Below are 17,929 nucleotides of genomic sequence, written 5' to 3'. Positions count from 1 at the left end.
GTGATTTACAAGCCCTGGTGCTCAAAGTTGCTCCGGATCGTGTTGGGGTGACAATTTAATGCATAGATAATAGGCATTATTTTAATTTTTTAAGCACCAAATGTGATCAGCACTTTCTTCCCTATTGTTCAACTTCACAGTCTCATTTATTTGCCGGGGCGAGACCTCGGTGATTTATGGCAGGTTTGAGCTCGACAGCGGGAGGCTAGCTCCAACTGCGTGTTTAGAGGAGACGGGTCCTTCAGAAGGTGGCTGTTGGGCAAACTTTTATTTCTATGCTGCCTATAGGCTGTAACTTAAGCAATGGTGGTAGTAAAAGTGGTGCTGCTGAATAAACTCTACGCTTTCACACTCTGCAGTGTTGAACCATTTCCTGGAACACCTGTTCATTGTTTATTTCCTTCTTTAGGGACCCGGGACCCTCTCATTGGAAGAGAGACAAAGGACTTGCAGCACCGGGACCACATATTGAAATTGAACCTGGGAAAAGGCCATAAATATAACCCAGTAAATGAGACACGATGGTAGGTGAACTATGAAGGTGACAAACCCATTTATTGCACTGTAATTTAGTTGCTATGTTGGGTTTTAAAAGATCAGCATTTTTCCCCCCCAGCCTTATTTATGGAGGCCGTATACCCGTGCTGGCAGCGATATGTTCGAAAGCATGTCTCAACGTTCTAGACGGCGGTAAACATCAGCGTTGTGTTTACCGTCACGTTTATTCTGTCACCACCAATTTTCTTCCAATCTTTACAGAAATTGGCGAGAGTCCAAAACAATCCCTTAGAATGCACCAGGTTGTTTATTTAGACAATCAAAGATATCTGATATTTTGATTTTTGTGCAGCCCTTATTCAACATCTTTGTTTGTCTTGATGTACAGAGGGAACAGATGCTCTGCATGAACTCGCTGAGAAAAAAAAAAATCTGCCACCTTCCGTCATCACACACTTGTTAGCTTCTAAAATTATCTCCACAAATGGCCTGAAAGAACAAAGAGATGACTCACGCAGGCACTGCGGCAGGTCTCCTCTCCACGTTCCGTTCCCTGCGCAGGTGAGAACGGCGGGGAAGGAGCGCTCATAGCCAGGTAGGCAGCTGTAGGTCACGCCGGTGCCCCACTCAAACACCGAGCCCTCCAGGACGGCGTTGGGTACGGGCGGGGGCGTGGCACACGTCACCACTGTGGAGAATAGTAAACAATGCTGGGTTTTATGACCTTCTACCACAGTTATTTCTCATTTTAGGATTTTGGCTGGGTGACAGCTGTGTAATAACATTCTGCCTGAATAAATTACTGCAGTGACAAGAATGCTGCCCTGTTAGCTTTTTATTAGATAAATGTCTTCTGATTGTATTATTTCTTTGTATATATTTATACGCTAACCACATTAAACAATAATGCATGAATGAAGAGAAACCAAATAAGAACGTATCCCTGCTTCATTGCATTCTGAAGCATTTGCCATATCCATGCTAATGTGGGGTCTTCTACACTGTCACTTTTTGAATTATCATTGGAGCTGCAGCGATAACCTTCCATTGACTGATTATAGTAATTTGCTGCAAAAGAAATTAACCTTAAGATTTGTTTGAATTATTTGCGCTCTACATAAGCAAAAGATGGGCATTAAAACATGCATAAACTAAAATAAAGGCACCATCTGACAGCAGCATGCAATCAAACATTTCAGGCAAATTTGATAAACGTTTTGGTAAAATCTGGGTGAACGTAGGGAAATATTTAGTAATTGCTACACATATTAAACATATAATGACAAAATACTGCAGTAGTCCTGGAAACTGCTCTGTGATGAAAAGATTTTTCTGCTCTTCATCTGTGTTTGCTGACAGAAAGGAGGGGACATCTTGTGCCGGTGAATGGCGTAAACTTTCTGCTCAACAATTGTAATGAATGAATACATAATAAAGATCAGAGTTTGTTCTGACACACTTAGAGACGAACCCATGGGGACGCAGATGGGATATGGGCTTTAACAATGTGAATAAGTTATAACACTTGTTTTATATCATTCCTATCTTCCCTTAACACCCCCCCGAGCCTCTTTCTTCCCTTTCGACATGCTCTCGCACGCTGAGAGCTCATGCAAAGGTCTCCAAATCAAGACGGGCTACTTCCGACCCGCGCAGCTGTCTACTGGGGTGAGATGTTGACAAATTCTGTTACTTAAACTGTCGCGTCGAGAGCGCGGCTCCTGCCTCACGTTTTTTAGTGTTTTGGCAGCGCAACAGTGGAGTCATTTTAACTTACTAAAGGGAGGACACAAAATTACAGATGCAGTCATGTGGAGACAAAATCTGTGGACAGCTCATCCCTGGGCAAAGAGATGGTGGAGGGACACATTTGCTCTGGCTGCTTTTGTGGGCACCTTTGGAGACGCCGTGCCAGCTAAAACAGGGTGGACTAACACTTCCACGGGCTTGAATCGGACGCTTCCTGACTGTCTTTTCCCCACCAGGTGCAGTGATGTGGTTTTCCTCTGCAATCCCAGTACATCACTGGCCTAGACCCTATGTGGCGCTGCGGTGCCGACCTGCAATCTTGACCTAGTTAGCAGCCGATTGCGTAAAACCATGTTACGAGCTGTATCAACTCCACCACACTGGTCCCATCACACCTCTTATTTACGCCTCTAATCCACCAGTCTCAGGCGGGAGCTCACTGGTTTTGACATATTTATTTCTACAGTGTTTTTTTTTTTCTGATAACACGTGGCGGCACTTGATTGACAACTATTGTGTTTTATATAACTGTAGTTGAAATTTAGATTTTTTTTAATTTTTTTTTTTTACACGTAAGGAAAATGTGGAGCAACCCACAGTGGGATATTAACGCATCCTCAGGTGGAACCATCTTTTGTTCTTAGTTGGGAACAGATTCTGATTTCCATATGAACATTTCACCTCAGAAGGATATACACTTTAGATGTACTCCACAACAGGAAATAGGCCAAAAGACAGTAAAGGCTAAATCTATCAGATATTCTATTTGATTGCATAATCAAGTCCCCCGCCCCCCGCGTTTAAGATGAGAGACCGTTTCATTTTAGCAGGTTTTCTTTCACGCAAATGAATTTGCAGAGAGGATTTGGGGTATGTTGATCAAATAGCTGCAAAAATCTTCATTTTGAAAAGCCCTCATTAAGTGGCCGGCTGTAAAAGAGAAAATGCATTTAGGTGTCGCCCTGGAATATGTGGTTTCCACGCAAATAAAGGATGGAGAATGTGTAAGCGTGTGTGTGCGAGTAGGCAAATTACCATGATTATTGCAGTAGGCCTACTAATCCCATAAGCAGTGCTTTAGAAATTACTTGATATAAAGGGGGAGAAAAAGGCATGGTTGGCAGGCAGAACTGAAAGGGAAGCAGAGAGTGTCCCATTTTTCTAAGTAGCTCTAAGCAGCATTAGTACATCTTAGCTGAACATGCCAAACCTGGGATTCAAACTGAATCTTTTCCGGCTGAGGCTTAGGATGTGTCATCAATTGTGTATGTGTAGGCACACCACACAAAAATTGCAGTGCTAACACTGACACGTAGAGAATGAGTGTAAAATTAAGCACACCGACGGCAGAGTCGGTAAAACCTCTGTCTTTCTGCAGATTTCCTCCCTTTGCCTTCCCTAATTGTGCCATCTATTTACTCTGCCTTTGCTGGAATACCCAGTGCACATAAATACCCCCGAAAAAACTGCTTCATCTTCAACTTTAACCCAATCCTGAGGGAAAAAAGGGGCAACTGACATCATGTTCAGAGACTTTTGGGTTTACGGACGGCAGTGAATAGAGGTTGATTAAAGAAAAAGTCATAACTCATTGAGACGGTCTTTTGTCTGCCCCAGATAGAGCAACCACCAATGAGATGAACATCAGCCGTCGACCATCTGGAGGCCTCTTTTTCCACATGCACAAATATAGAGGACCCACTTGGTAATCAAACTTCGTTTGATATATTTACCACATGAGAGAAATCAGTATCACTGGAAATCTGATAGCAGACAAAAACAGGAGTGCAGGGAAGAGTTCCAAAGACTAATGAATACGGGTCAGGACAAACTGGAGGTACACGAGCATGTGTGTCTACGTATGCATGAGGAACTCAATGCCTCTTGAGGTTTGCGCATGTTTGTGTGTGTGTGAGAGAGAGAAAGAAAAAAGAAAGAAAGAGGGAGGCTAAGCTCCAGGGTTTCTCTCCTCTCCCCACCACCCCCATCGAGCAAAGCGGCATTGGGGGCTGAGTGCCTGAGCTGTTGCAGTAGCTGTCAAGGATTAGAGCTCGGAGGTTAGAAGCCTCGCGCTTTTAAACATGTGCAGGCTTGCCTACGCTGGCGCCCGCCTGCGTGCCCTTTTTCCCCATTTCGAAAGCCTACAGTGAAAGTTGTGTGGCCAGTGAGGAACTGCACAGCGCCAGGCAACGGGGCACGTTAATAATGAAGGCCACCCATGAAAGATTGCAAATCAGTGTCGGCTTGGATCTTGTAAACCTACAGGCTAGGTTCTGAGTGAGTAGGACCAGTTATTTATGAGCGGGGCTGAGGAAAGACGATGCCTACTTCTACGTTTGATGCCGTACAGCAGATAATTCTGTTATAACACTGTTTATAAGCTACGCTGGTATTTTCCCAACACCCTGCCTGTAACTATAGTGGTGTTCATCTATGACATCCATTTTGTTTTACTTCTCTCACACGCCGTTTTTGCCCTCACTTGCTCATTTCTGCTAAAAACAACGCTGTTGTTCCTCGTGGCAGCAGGGAGAACGGCCTCAGTGCAGTTCCTTAGCAACACTGAGCCATTTGCGCGACGGGCTCGTCTCTTTCCTGCCGTACTTTTCAACTGTGACATGTACGTTTGGGATTCAGCGGCACGTTGGCTAATCCGTGCCTCAATTCAAACCTCATAAATCATAAAGGTGCGTGACGGCTGCATCTCACTGGTGGATTTTCTAACTTTAATGTTAATCAAGTGCAGCCGTGATTGGCTGTTAAGAGACAAACATTTGTTGTGATGAAAAAAACAACTCATTAGGCGCCTATTATCCAGTTTCTGAGCTACTCTTGGATGTGTGTCAACAGAGCTGAAAGATGATGTGTGGTTGAAATGGCCTGGGGTCACACATCCTGAGCGCTACAGTACATACACCATACATATGTTTAGAAATTATGCATTCCATATTCTAGATAGGACCGATTCAAATTTGCATAATGTGTTTGTGTTTAGACTTCCCATCCTATTGTTCATGCTGTTATCAGCAGCCTGAAAACAATGCTATCTGATATTACGGGCAGCTTTGTGTCACCTTGTCGGCTAATCCGGTTAGATAGCGGAGGGTAAGCAAGCATGTTTTATTGTATGGGACAGTGTGTGAGCATGCCAAGGTTGTTATGGCGCACGCTGATGGTGATGAAGGTTGACTGTAGACTGCATTTTGTGTGTGTGTGTGTGTGTGTGTGATGTTGCCAGTGTGCACTTGGGGGTGGTTCTTACCCTGGCACGCTGGCAAGGTGCCACTCCAGGTGCTGTTGTTGGTGCAGGTCCTGGTGACAGCGTTGTCACCTCCCATCATCATGTACCCCGGCTGACACGTGAACGTCACATTGTGTCCCACGGTGAAGTCATCGCCGCCTCTCAATCCATTTGCTGGGATGCCGGGGTCGCCGCATGTGATCACTGTCAGTGGGGGTCAAACGAAATAACGAGCATTGAGACTCATTGTTGAAAAATGAAGAAACCAACAGAAGAAATACTGTAAATATATTTTGTAAGCTATGTCTATCACATCCAGCTGCCTAACACACAGCCTGATCACAAAGTCAACAGGCATCAAAGGTAATTGGACGTAAAGCTCAAGGCTTGTATGAAGACCTTCAGTCCTCACCCAAGGTGAAGACAGTAACTGGACTCTAGGCTGCATCACAGGGTCGGTTAATTACCCATGTCACAGCCAGAACCACGTCAGCGTAATTACAAGAATGTTAAGATCTTGATAATTGTTGACCAGATTATGCGATTGCGGCCAAAAAGTCCTGAAGAAATTCGGCCTCTCCCCATCGATCTCGGTTTATCTCCCCGTGTTCGTTTTCCTTCCTCTTGCCAACAGTGCTCATTTAGCCGCTGACCCTGGTTGTGTATTTCGGTGGTTTTTCTGCTGCAGTAGCTGTATCAATATCAGCACGAACTACAATCAAAGGTGGAGGACTCCCCTGCAGGAGCTGAGCAGAGGTAACAGCTCTGTCTGATAGATGACATGGCTTATATAGCTATTTTTTATTCGTTTGACTTGGAGGAATTCCGCAGCACGGCCTTCTGATATGTTTCTGCAGCCTACATCCTGTAATCTACGCCTGAAGACTGGACTGTGCTGCAGCTGGCACTGAGGGATTTTGTTGTTTGTGTACGTCAGGCCTGCCTTTAATGGCAAATTTTGTGCAAGGACTTACTTGTCAACCCTATCTAATTTCATGGACTCCGCAGGCCATGTGGCCAGTGAGCTCTCCGAAAAACACCCTGTTTTCCTTCAGTTGCAGACGGAAACATTCCGACTTCAGCACAAAATCTCGAAGAAGTTGCTGCGATTTTTAAAAAAAAGTCCTACATATCTGATGTTGTGATGCCCTACACTCATTTAAAAATGTATACAGTAAAAGAAAACAATGTTGTGTAAATCAGATGAGTTATTCATGTGGATTGCAGAGTTTTAGGTGCTGTCACACTTTGAGGCCAAACCATAACTGAATCGCATCCTCTTGAATTAACCATACTGTTGTGTCTCCCAGCACATTAGCAGCTACAATGAACAAATGAGAGCTTCTAAAAAAATTCCACTGGAAACACGGAGAATTGTTTTTTAGCAGGGAAATGAAACAGAAAAAGCAAGTGTGTGTGTAAATGTTTACATTTGTCTGACTTTTTGTGGGAGTGCGGAAAGAAAATCTCAGTCAGCGCGATAGCAAAAAAGCGCCCCGGGCTGTTGTGGCGGGCGCCGCAATATTTACATTCAGATCCCCTCTCAGCAAAACTGAATTTCCGAAAGAGTTCAGCGGGTCAAGCTGGAAATCGCAGGAGGTCACGGTTGCAGGTTTTAGATATCAGATCTTTGTTTCTGCCTTTCTGCCGGGATTTAAAAAAACCCACAAAACCCAAAAATCCTGGTATCTTTATACCTGTTATGAAGTTGCTGAATCGGGTATTTTCTGACATTTATTAAATCCACCCATCTGCCCCCTTCCAGTAAAAGGGAAAACTAAAATCTGAATCGAAAGTATAGATCACGATCACGGTGACCACATCGTGCTCCTTTTCCCCGTTTATTTCACGGCTTCATCTCATTGCAGAATTCCTTACATGCTCTATAAGTTAATTTATCGCCCATCGAGAGTATTCAGGGAAATAAAGGACTTTTCTAACTCCCCTTGAAAATGCAACCTGACTTTGCTCTGGTAACCTGCGTGATCGATTAGCCATGAACCGTGAAAATGATTGCCTCCTTAATGAAAACACACCGAGCCAATCTTTAGCGGTGATGTCCCTGAGCTGACCAGCAAACCTAAAGTGGAACACCAGCATACACAAGGACTTCAGAAACTTTACTGATGAGCAGTCCGAAACTTGCGAAAAGAGGCAAGAAAGCTCTTCTGCCCTGCCGCATCTTCGATCATTATTATTCAATCCAATTTCCAATCTTTCCGTCTCCCTCCTTTCCTGCGTGTTTCTCTCCAGAGGCTCATTTGACGCCAAAATTGAAAATTATGCCCGATGCATTTATCTTTCCTTGTGATTCAATAACAGGCAAAAAGAATGACACAGAGGGAATATAGTTAATCTCATGGAGAAGAACAACGTGATTTTCTTTGATAGTCTTCCCAAAGCAAACTGAATATACAGCACGGCGGACTGACATACTTAATTACTGCAAGGCTCATTTGCCAAGATCCAGACAATAAAAACTGCCTGAAAGATTTTCACACAGAATCAGATGAAGTTGAAATTTCCAGAAGCCTTTAGAAATATAAGTTAAATTTTTTCTTCAGGCTTTGCTGACTGCATCTTGCTGTTAATTTCATGTTCTCAGTGCAAAGAGCTTTACGACTGTGTTCTAATACCCGGGAGGCGTTCATATCTCTTTCTGTAGACGTGTATACAAAACTCACTTGTGCAGTTTGGAGCGGTGCCAGACCATGTTCCATTGGCCAGACACTGGCGTGTGATAGAGCCGGTGAGCAAGTATCCCTCCATGCACGAATACACGATGGAGTGGGAGAAAGTCGTGCCGTCCAGGCGAGAAATGCGTCCGTGAGTAGGTGCAGCCGGGTTACTACACTGCACCGCTGAAAGATGAGACAGAAGAGGGAGGAGGTGAAGGTCAAAGATGCAGAATAGCAATGGATTTTTTATTTTTCATATCAGCAATTCCCAGGATGAGGGTTTGGAGTGGATCTGAATGACTTCTGAAGGTCTGCAAATGCCTCCAGGGCTTAGTGATGTAATCGTTCTCGTACTGATTTTCCGTACATCAATAAAAATCACTATTTTGCATTTGAATAGATGATTTGTAGTGTTGTTTTCCTATCTGTGTGCCTCAAATTATACAGACATGAGCAATGCTGACTTAATCTGTGATGGTGCCACATATACTGAATACAGCATAACAGTCAGTGTTATGAGGGGCTATTAAACGCAGATCAGACAGTGGCAAAAAATCCATAACATGTCGAGGAATCATAGTTTTCATTAAGTAGGAAGTGTTGAATTCCATGTAATTCCTTGCACATCTTACTTCCATGAGGTAATGAGGACGTCTAAGAAATTGTTCTCTAACTTATGAAAGAGTACAATTGTTCCTCAGTTGTTACATATTTGAGTCGCTGATGTTAATGAGCGATTAAAACATCCACATCCTTTTGTTAAACTGTGTTTGCCAAACATTGTTAGTTAGTAGATTGCGCTTTAGCCAAATTCAGTCCGATTGGATTTTACGAAATTCCCTTCTTCAAGTTCCATCTAATGATCTCCTCATAGGAGAAACTTCTAACGTACCCACTTGTTGCTGCATTTGAATCTATTTGTGCAACAACAGTACTTGCTGTTCTAATGTCAGAATTAGTGCTCGACGTTATCTCGGCCTGTCTTTCAGTGCCTTTCCCAGGAGCCCAGACCGGTGAAACAGCCAACAGGATGTACTGAGAAACCTGGTTTTATCAGACTAGACCTGGGATGAAACATAATGAAGTCAGATGAGATCATTTGTAAAAATGTGCTTACAGGACAGCACACTGTGCCGCGGATTAAATATTATCACTTTCAATTTAAAGCACAAACTCAACCCAGGATGAGGCTTCGCTACCATAAATCGTATGGAAAATGCTGCACAACCCCAGAAGTGAGCAAAAATAGAGCGTAGTGTAGTGAGCTGACCTGCTGGCCTCATGCCAATTCAGCATTTATATCAATGTGTCCAAAAACAGCTCAGGAATATTGATAAGAACAAGGATCAAATAAACAAACGCCAACTCAACTCTTTACATTTACATACTTTACACAACAACAACCAGCTTCTGTACTTGCCACTCATACATGGTTGCTTCACTTAACATGAGATAAATCAGCATTTTTCCCTGATGAGACAAAGGGGAAGATCAATTCCCTGCATTGTCTACTCTAATTCTCCAACAGCTTTGTTATCAGAGCTCTTCCAACAGGAAGTTGAACAGCTTGACACCCACACTCATCGATGGAGATGGGCACTATTGGTGCACACAAGCAGCACATGGGGAGTTTTACGAGCTCACGCTTGCTTTGTCTGCAAACTTGCAAAAAAAGCTCTCCAGCAGCTGTGGCACGTGCGCGCAGAGAGACGCAGCTTTCCATCATAAACAGGTGGCGCTGAAACTCATTTGGGGCAGCGAGCCCCCCCTCCCAGGTGAATAAAACAGGAGCTGAGCTGGGGGATGCAGAGATGGGGACTAGATTGGTTAAAAGCTAGTAAAGAAATGATGCGTGGGGAAAATGATTGGGAGAGAGAGCTGGAGAGAAAGGAGGAGTAGATGGGGCGGTGGATGAGGGTGAAGAGAAGAACATATTCAGGATGGGGGGGGAAGAGAGAGAGAGAGCGAGAGAGAGCAAGAGAGAGAGAAGCAAACAGGAGAGGGTGATAGAAGGAGAGGCAGGAAGACGGGATGGAAAAGCATGAAACAAACAGGAGAGTTCGGATGGTCTGGCTCATGGGGAAATGGCACTGGCGCCGAGCCAGGCTGGTAGACGGCAGGTGGGGGAGAGCAGCAGGCGTCAAACACTCGCCTCAATATCCGGTTGACCCCGGGGTAATTCATGCAAGAAACTCCGCAATCTAATATCTTGGAAATCCATAGTGGTTCATTTATCAAGCTCCGAAAGAACGTCGCCTTAGGTGTTCACAAAAGATTCTTTTACTGGTTGAAAACACTAGATTAGGGCAACTCTAAATGTGTATGGAATTAATATGCTAATTAATTAATATCAATTATATATTTTACACCAAAAGTGATGCTATGTTGTTTATTAATATGGTTGCCTGGCAACAGGTTGGTTATGTAACTGGTTGTCGAGGAGCTTCCAGAGGGTTTTTCAGTGCAGAATATTTATGCCAACTCCTGAGGAAGTGCAGCACTGCTTATCAGCCTAAATAATCTAAAAACTTGGTAAGATACTTTTACATTTAGTCATTAAAGATGCGCTTTCATCTAAATATACTGTTATATTGGGTTTTAAATAATACTTATATGCCTGATGAAGGCAATCACAATGTGCTTTACAAATAATATAATGGAACTCATAGAAGCATGATTTACTTTTGTTCTATAGCAGTCTGAAAGGATAAGGATAAGGATAAAAGACTTCCCACATCGGGAAAATTGCACGTTACAGCGGGAGCCTGTGGTGTACGATACAGAAAAGTACTCAAAGAAAAAAGAAAAAAAAGACTCTTATATTATGTACATTGCTATGTACATTGTACAGTATATACAGAAATTAAAGGTGTTGGACATTGTGAAGAAAAAAAATAAGGTGCAAATAAGATGTGCAAATAAGACATTCCAGAGGTAGGATGATTAGTTAGTGCAAATATGCCAACCCTGGGTTATTGGTGCTACAATTAAGTGTTGTGCATGTTGAACAATCTGATGGCAGTTGGGATGAATGAGCTGCGGTAACGCTCCCTTTTGCACCGTGGGTGTAACAGTCTGCTGCTGAAGGAGCTGCTTAAGGCCCCCACAGTCTCGCGTAGGGGCAAATCAACAGGATGATAAAATCACTGAGCCTTCAGGGGAACATCACAAAAACGGTGACCGTTTTCCCTTACGCTTGCAGAACGGCTGTCTCCCTGACCAGGTCCCGTTGGGGAAGCATATCCTCTCTGCAGAGCCGTACAGCGTGTGTCCCACTGCGCAGGTGAAGCGAACTTTGCTGCGCACTTTGAAGTTCCCCGCCTCTCGGCTCGCATGAGCCGGCGTGCCGGGATCCCCGCAGGTGTCCGCCGAGTCGCCTGCAACACAAGGCAACCAGAGCGGAGGCAGTGAGAGCAGAGAGGGAACGTGTTAGCAGCTGTAATTGGTCAGGTGTGTGTGTGTGTGTGTTCCCAGATGAGTTCATTTAAGTAGGCGAGCCATTGATCGACCACACGATGTTCCCATCAGGGGGACAGTACAGAGCACACTTGGGCTCAAACACACATCTTTTAAGCCCTCCAGCAACCAGCTATAAAACACATGACGCACCAATGAACAGTTGTCACCACGCCGACAACTTGGAGGAAGAAAACCTTCCGCTGTCCTAACTTCTGGTGCTTTCTGTCATAAATCTGGCATGGGCGGCATTAAAAAGCAGCGAGCAGTTTGACCTCTGGAACCCATGTTGTTTTCATCCCTCCGAATTACCTCTGCGCTGCTCCTCTTTGCGCCTGCCTCGCACACCTGTCCCGCACATCTGTGAAACAACTCAGAAACGTCTCTCAGTTGATCATCCAGTGTGCCCATCGGGGCTGTTTTTAGTGCGTAAAAAAACAGGACGTGTTCTATATTTACGCCGAAGTAAACAAGAGCGCTGGCAGAAAAAGGCTGAAGCTGTCGGATGTATTGTGTGACGACAAACGGCTGAACAACACCATTAGGATGAAGTCGGAGGATCGGCATTAGTGGTGGATAGAGAGAGAGAAATGGGGGAAACGCAGAAAACACGCACCGAGCGCGGCTTCTCTGACAGACATGGAACTGAAGGAGTGAAGGAAAGAGAAAGGAAATGAGTGACAGGCCACAGGCGGACGTGCTGGCTTTGGGCTGCCGTTATTTAAGCTGTGCACACACTCTGTACATCATTCCCAGTATGTCAGCAACGGCTCTGTCAACAAAAAGCAAATAGCTGCAGTAATACTGCACTTGTTGACAAAAGCCTTGGTGCCCAAACACTCATAACTTCGACATTCCTGCTGTACGCAAGTCAGACCTGCTGTCGCTTGGCTTCGTTAATGTGTCTCGATGTGTGTTGACGTTCAGATTTGTGCTCGGCACGTTTATGTCTGAAGTGTGTTTAGGCATGTTTGGCAAAATCTGTGTTTATAATTGCATTCAAGTGCATGTTGAGATTGTAATGTGCATTTTAACAGCAGCTGTTTAAACTTCATTAGCCTCTTTTACTTAGGTTAGGGAGATGAGCTTGGCATGCACCGTGACAGCTATAATCTCGTTAATTGCGCCGGCGATGGATTTGGTTTGAGTCTTAGCTAATGGGCGTTCACCAGGCTTCCTTTCTGAGGAAATAATAGGGCATCAACTCAGCCGCGCAACAGACGAGGACAGGAACGGCTTGGCAAGCAATTTGAAGCCCTCTCTCGCTAATTACCAAAAGAAGACTGATGAGAGCAAAGATAGATGCAGGGACGGACGCGTGGCTGACAGAAGTTGCTGACGCAGGACCCAGTTTCTGAGTTCACTGCTAATACGCTGTGTTTCAGCGCCTGCTGATGAACACTCTCTGAGAATTCAAATGCATTTTAATATGCTGCAGCCCTGCTGATGAAGATGTCTGGGCACCATACATTAACTCCTTCAGAGAAAAAGCATTTAGGAGAAGCTGAGCGCGGGCGACGAAGCATGACACGGCGCTTTTTCGCCGAAAAAGATGAACCGTTGAAACGATGTTCGCTGTTTTTCAAGGCGAGGCGCGTGCGAACGCTGCGTTCTGTTTATCTTTGCTGAAAGTCGCCTCCAGCCATGTGCTGCTCTTCAACTCTTGCTCTGTAAGCAGCATCTGAGATGCAGCTGTAGGTTCCACAGCTGCATCAGGTCAGCACTCAGTTCACCAAGCTTCTGCTGATGAACAAATGGTTCCAAACCTGAGCACCGTCATCACACCTTACACGTCGGCAGTACAATACTCTTAAATACTTTCATTTATAATGGTGACATTTCTGCAGCTGGATGCAGTATGTTGTGGCTATGCAGAGAAAAAAATAAAAACAGGGCAGCAAGGGATTCAGAAAGTTCTTTTATGTTGCACTTAAAATGTGATTATTGTACCCAAAATTGAATTTCTTTTCTGCTCTGTTTATAATTCACACCAGCTGTAATTCTCACTCTTTTTGGCCTCAAATCCTCCTGCACCACATCGTCCAGTCTGTATTTATTTGTTGACGTGTTAAATACTCGCAGATTCCAGCTGGCTTTCTTCAAGTGAGAAGTTGGGGCTCATTAGGTTCCGGACAAGTTAAATTAAGTTCTCTGAAGCTTGCTTTGTATAAAATGTTTTCAAACCAGATTAAAGCTGAGCTTGTTAGCATTTGCTGCAAATAAACAGAGGCAAAACAGCCAGAGTTGCTAATAGGGCAAGAAGAGAGCCAAACAAAATGTTCAGAAAATGAAAATCATCACTTTCTAAACAGGCTTATTGGTGATAACAGCAGACTGCTGTGGAAATATTACTTTAAAAAACCTAATTAGTTCTAAAAACAGCAGGTGATCAATAAACGCGACAATGGACAAAGAAAAGCTTTTTTTTCTTTTCTTTTTTAAAAATCGAACCTCTTTTCACACCGTGGCAGCTCCTATATGCAACGCTCCAACAGAACCGAGCGACTTTTGATACTTTCATGCATCTTTGCTGGAGCCCAGACTGCTTCACAGCTCTCCGACCGTCTGAGTAAATAAAAAAAAACCTGAAGATGACTGGATTTTCCACTTTCCTACAAGTGTGTGTACTAATGTTACTTCTGGGTCAGTGGGTTGAACAAACCAAGGGAACATCCACTTATACGGTCAGGAACACTTAGCTGTGATGGAGGAAGGAGCAGGAAAAAACAGCCAGCAAGAAGCTGAGGACGGTGGCTCCTAGTTTGTTTATTGTCAGATAAACCTGTTTGTTTAGTCCCCAAATGTCAAAGAAATATGCTCCCACCCACCCTGGACATGAAATCTCCGCTGAATGTTCAGATTCCACCCATCTGTAGGTGGAACAGATTGTGTCACAGGCGGTAACAGCCTATTTCTATATGTTGGTGGGCCAGGCGTGATCGTGGGCAGGTGTTAGCTTTGGGTCAGTTGTGGAGAAATAAAGACCAGATAGCTTTAAAAGTCAGTTTCTCATTTTGAAAGGAAACATGCTGCAACGTGAAATAAGCAAGGCATTTCTTCTACATGCACGACCGCGTGTCTGGTCCTCTACCTGAGCAGTGTGGCAGCGGGCCACTCCAGTGACCGTTCAGCTGACAGCTGAGCGATGACTCTCCCATGAGCTGGCGGTCTCCGGAGCAGGAATAGCGGACCGTGGAGCCAAAGGTAAACTTCTCGCCACTCATCACCGCGTGCGGAGGCGTCCCCGGGCGACCACAGTCCACCTCTATATGATGGGAACAGGCAGCACGGACAGGACTTAAAATGGTTCTGCTGTTAAAGACAAACTCACAAAGTCCTTCCTCATTATTCTCGCGGCTTTAAAGCACATTAGCGTGCATGTTGACTCACCCAGCTTAGTCCCACAACACAAAGAATGTTTCTGTACTTTCATAAAAGCCAATTTCTTTACAGAATCAGCGATGCCAGGAGCAGCAGATAAAACAGCCGGGACAGAAGCCCCCGTGTATCTCTTTAATTACTTTAATGTTTGATAAAATAAATGCAGTCCATCAACTCTCTGCCCTGCAATGAAACGAAGATATTTACAAAAATGGATTGTTTATGTGGTGGAGAAAAGCTATGAAACTGTACAGCCACAGATAACCTTTAGACTTTATGTATGGCTAGAATAAATTAAGCTCTTTTTTTATTTTTTTTTTTAAGGAAAACAATTTCTAATTAGCTACAGCATAATAATGTGCCGAGTCATCATTTTGATGCCAGTCTTGTAGAGAAAGTAAATTAGGGCACAATGTGGGAGACTAATTGCGAAACATCGCCACATTACTTACATACTTCCTTTCCCGGTGTTTTAATTAACCTTCGCATGAAAGTGCACATATGATATGAAAAGGCTGAAGCTTTAAGGAAACAATTTTGAACGATTATGACGTCCTGTAAAAAAAGAGGCGAGGACTGTACCGATGCACTCTGGCAGAGGTTTGTCCCAGTGGCCCAGCGGCAGGCAGGTGAGCACAGGTGAACCAAACAGGTAATATCCTGGGTTACAGTCGTAGAAGACCACGCTGCCAAACGTAAAGTTGCCGTGCTCAATCTTACTCTCCCGGATGGAATTGGCGGGGATTCCTGGGTCGGTGCAATTTACCACTAGAAGAAGGGAAATAAAAAAAAAACACATTACACTACAATTAATTATTCAATTAGTTTAGCCTTAAATGGGAGGTGTGTGTGACAACTGGTGCTGACACCTCGTCCAATTAATTTGAGCCGCCTCGAGGTAATTTAGGAGACACATTTTCAGTTTCATTTTGGGTAAACGACACCTCCACTAATGTCAGACCGACACGGTCACTTGTTAACCTAAATGTTTAAAGTAGTTTTCTCGCTATTTACACGCACCGTAGCCTTAAACTTTTGAGCCGTTTCAGCAATAATAAAAAATATGCAGAGTTTATACGACACGTTCGAATATTGTGCAGTCAATCATCCCCGGCTCTGAAGCGTCTGTGGCTCGCGACAACCACAGCAGGAGAGGCGATTTTCAAACAGCGCCGCCACGAACGCAGCGCGCAAGTAACGACCTGCAAATCAGGCACACCAAAGGCACATCTGTTCTTCACCGTTATCCAGGAATCACTGAAAAATCCTCTAAAAAATTACATTTACTCACTCGTTAAAATGAACTGTAATTGTAAAATGAGTGTGGAAAGACGGGCGCGCTGGTGAGATCACTTTACTATGATCCTTTTTGTTCTTTTGAACCAACCCTCTCTCAAAAAATCTGATTCACATCTGACTGCCAGCAAAATTCATGTCAAAACAGCTACTTTGAAATCAACACAACCAGCTATGGTTGATTACAGGTAGCATAATTACATATTCAACACTATCAGAATTATACTGGGACAGTTGGAGCTTTGCGGCTGTGTGGGGTGGGGGGTGGGGGTCCGGATATCACCGTCTACTGCTGCATGCTGGAAGAAAACACTCAGAAACAAGTATCACCCAAATATCTGTGGCTTAACTTGGCCACACATGCGGTCAAGACGCATGCAATTCAGATAACTTCTCCGCTCTGGTGGGAGCGTTGGGCCAGACCTCTGCACGTGGGTGGCTGCTGGCTCCACTGGCGGTTGGCCTGGCACTGGGCCGTCGATGGTCCTTCCATAGTGTAGCCTTTGTTGCAGGAGAAACGCACCACGTCGTTGTAGTTGAAGCCCTCGCCGACGGTGCGGCCGTAGATGGGACTGCCGGGATGGCCGCACGTGACGGCTGCCCAGGAGAGCGGCGGCAGAGAGATGTGGCGAGGTAGAGAGGGCCGGGAAGAGATGGCAAGGAGCGAGGAAACAAATTCAATATGTGCGATCAATAGGGAACATGCAGTGACAGCCATCACAGGAATATCATTATCATATAATTAACCTCGGAGGACAAACCTCCGTGGAATTAAATATGAGGCCCAGATTGATTGTGAAAGGATACAGTGGAGATTACACAGCATCAATAGATGAATAGAAGATGGCGAATCACATTATGAAGTAATGTATGAATTATTGATTTGAGAAGTTCTTAAACTAAAGGAACAGGAAGCTTTGGGAATAGCCGGAAGACTGAAAATTGAATCAAATGAATTTGAATGCCGAAGATGCATTAGTTTATTGCTTCATGTTAGCCAAGTACCCAAATTACGCTTTTGATTCACAATATAGCTGTAATTTAAAAAAAAAAACGGTGATAGTGAGGGACGACTGACGGGAACACTGATAGCGACCTCAGTAATCGTGGACTTACAGATGCACACTGGGAGCAACCCCGACCAGCTGTGGTCTTGCTGGCAGATCCGTACCGAGGAGCCAATAAGCCTGAATCCGGGGTTGCACTGGTAAACCACCGTGTCTCTGTAGCCAAAGTTCTCCCCGATCACTTGCCCGTTAACGATCTGCTCCGGGACCCCACAGTGACCAGCTGTGGGGCAGTAAGGAGAAATAAAAACACACACGTGTGGGAAGATTCATGGAAACGTGGCGTGAAAAGCACATTATGACGCAGTCATTGTTCCTGGCATTTACTCGACCTGCCGTCAGTTCTAAACGCGGTGACCAGTGTTTGAATTATCGGTCACAAGAACTCATAGAAAACAGTGCAAAAATGTGGGTGTAGCGCTCCTACCGAGGAATAGCCTTCACTGCCATCCACTGAACGAATGGGCGAGAATTTCACGCTAAAAGGAATTTGATTGTATTGTCAAGTTTAAATAACTTTGCATTTTAACAACTGTATAATGAGGAAACTGCTGAATTGATGG

The 17,929-nt window shown here is 44.4% G+C and overlaps 1 protein-coding gene across 5 annotated transcripts in view; it reads right to left on the bottom strand.

Moving 5' to 3' along the window:
- LOC101069513 (CUB and sushi domain-containing protein 3-like) overlaps nucleotides 1-17,929 on the bottom strand; it is a 139,408-nt gene that overhangs the window by 18,988 nt on the left and 102,491 nt on the right. For all 5 annotated transcript variants that reach the window (XM_029838295.1, XM_029838297.1, XM_029838296.1 and 2 more), the window contains 8 exons: nucleotides 17,416-17,589; nucleotides 16,723-16,896; nucleotides 15,586-15,771; nucleotides 14,714-14,887; nucleotides 11,361-11,543; nucleotides 8,173-8,349; nucleotides 5,510-5,692; nucleotides 1,013-1,186 (listed from right to left, as the gene is read on the bottom strand). In XM_029838295.1, coding sequence (XP_029694155.1) covers nucleotides 1,013-1,186; nucleotides 5,510-5,692; nucleotides 8,173-8,349; nucleotides 11,361-11,543; nucleotides 14,714-14,887; nucleotides 15,586-15,771; nucleotides 16,723-16,896; nucleotides 17,416-17,589 — 1,425 coding nt within the window. The remainder of the gene's footprint in view (nucleotides 1-1,012; nucleotides 1,187-5,509; nucleotides 5,693-8,172; nucleotides 8,350-11,360; nucleotides 11,544-14,713; nucleotides 14,888-15,585; nucleotides 15,772-16,722; nucleotides 16,897-17,415; nucleotides 17,590-17,929) is intronic.

The sequence above is a fragment of the Takifugu rubripes genome, chromosome 7 (assembly GCF_901000725.2).
Source record: "Takifugu rubripes chromosome 7, fTakRub1.2, whole genome shotgun sequence".
In the NCBI taxonomy this organism is placed as follows: Eukaryota; Metazoa; Chordata; class Actinopteri; order Tetraodontiformes; family Tetraodontidae; genus Takifugu; species Takifugu rubripes.
The sequence above is the reverse complement of the archived record's forward strand: the minus strand, read 5'-3'. Positions and strand labels throughout refer to the sequence as shown.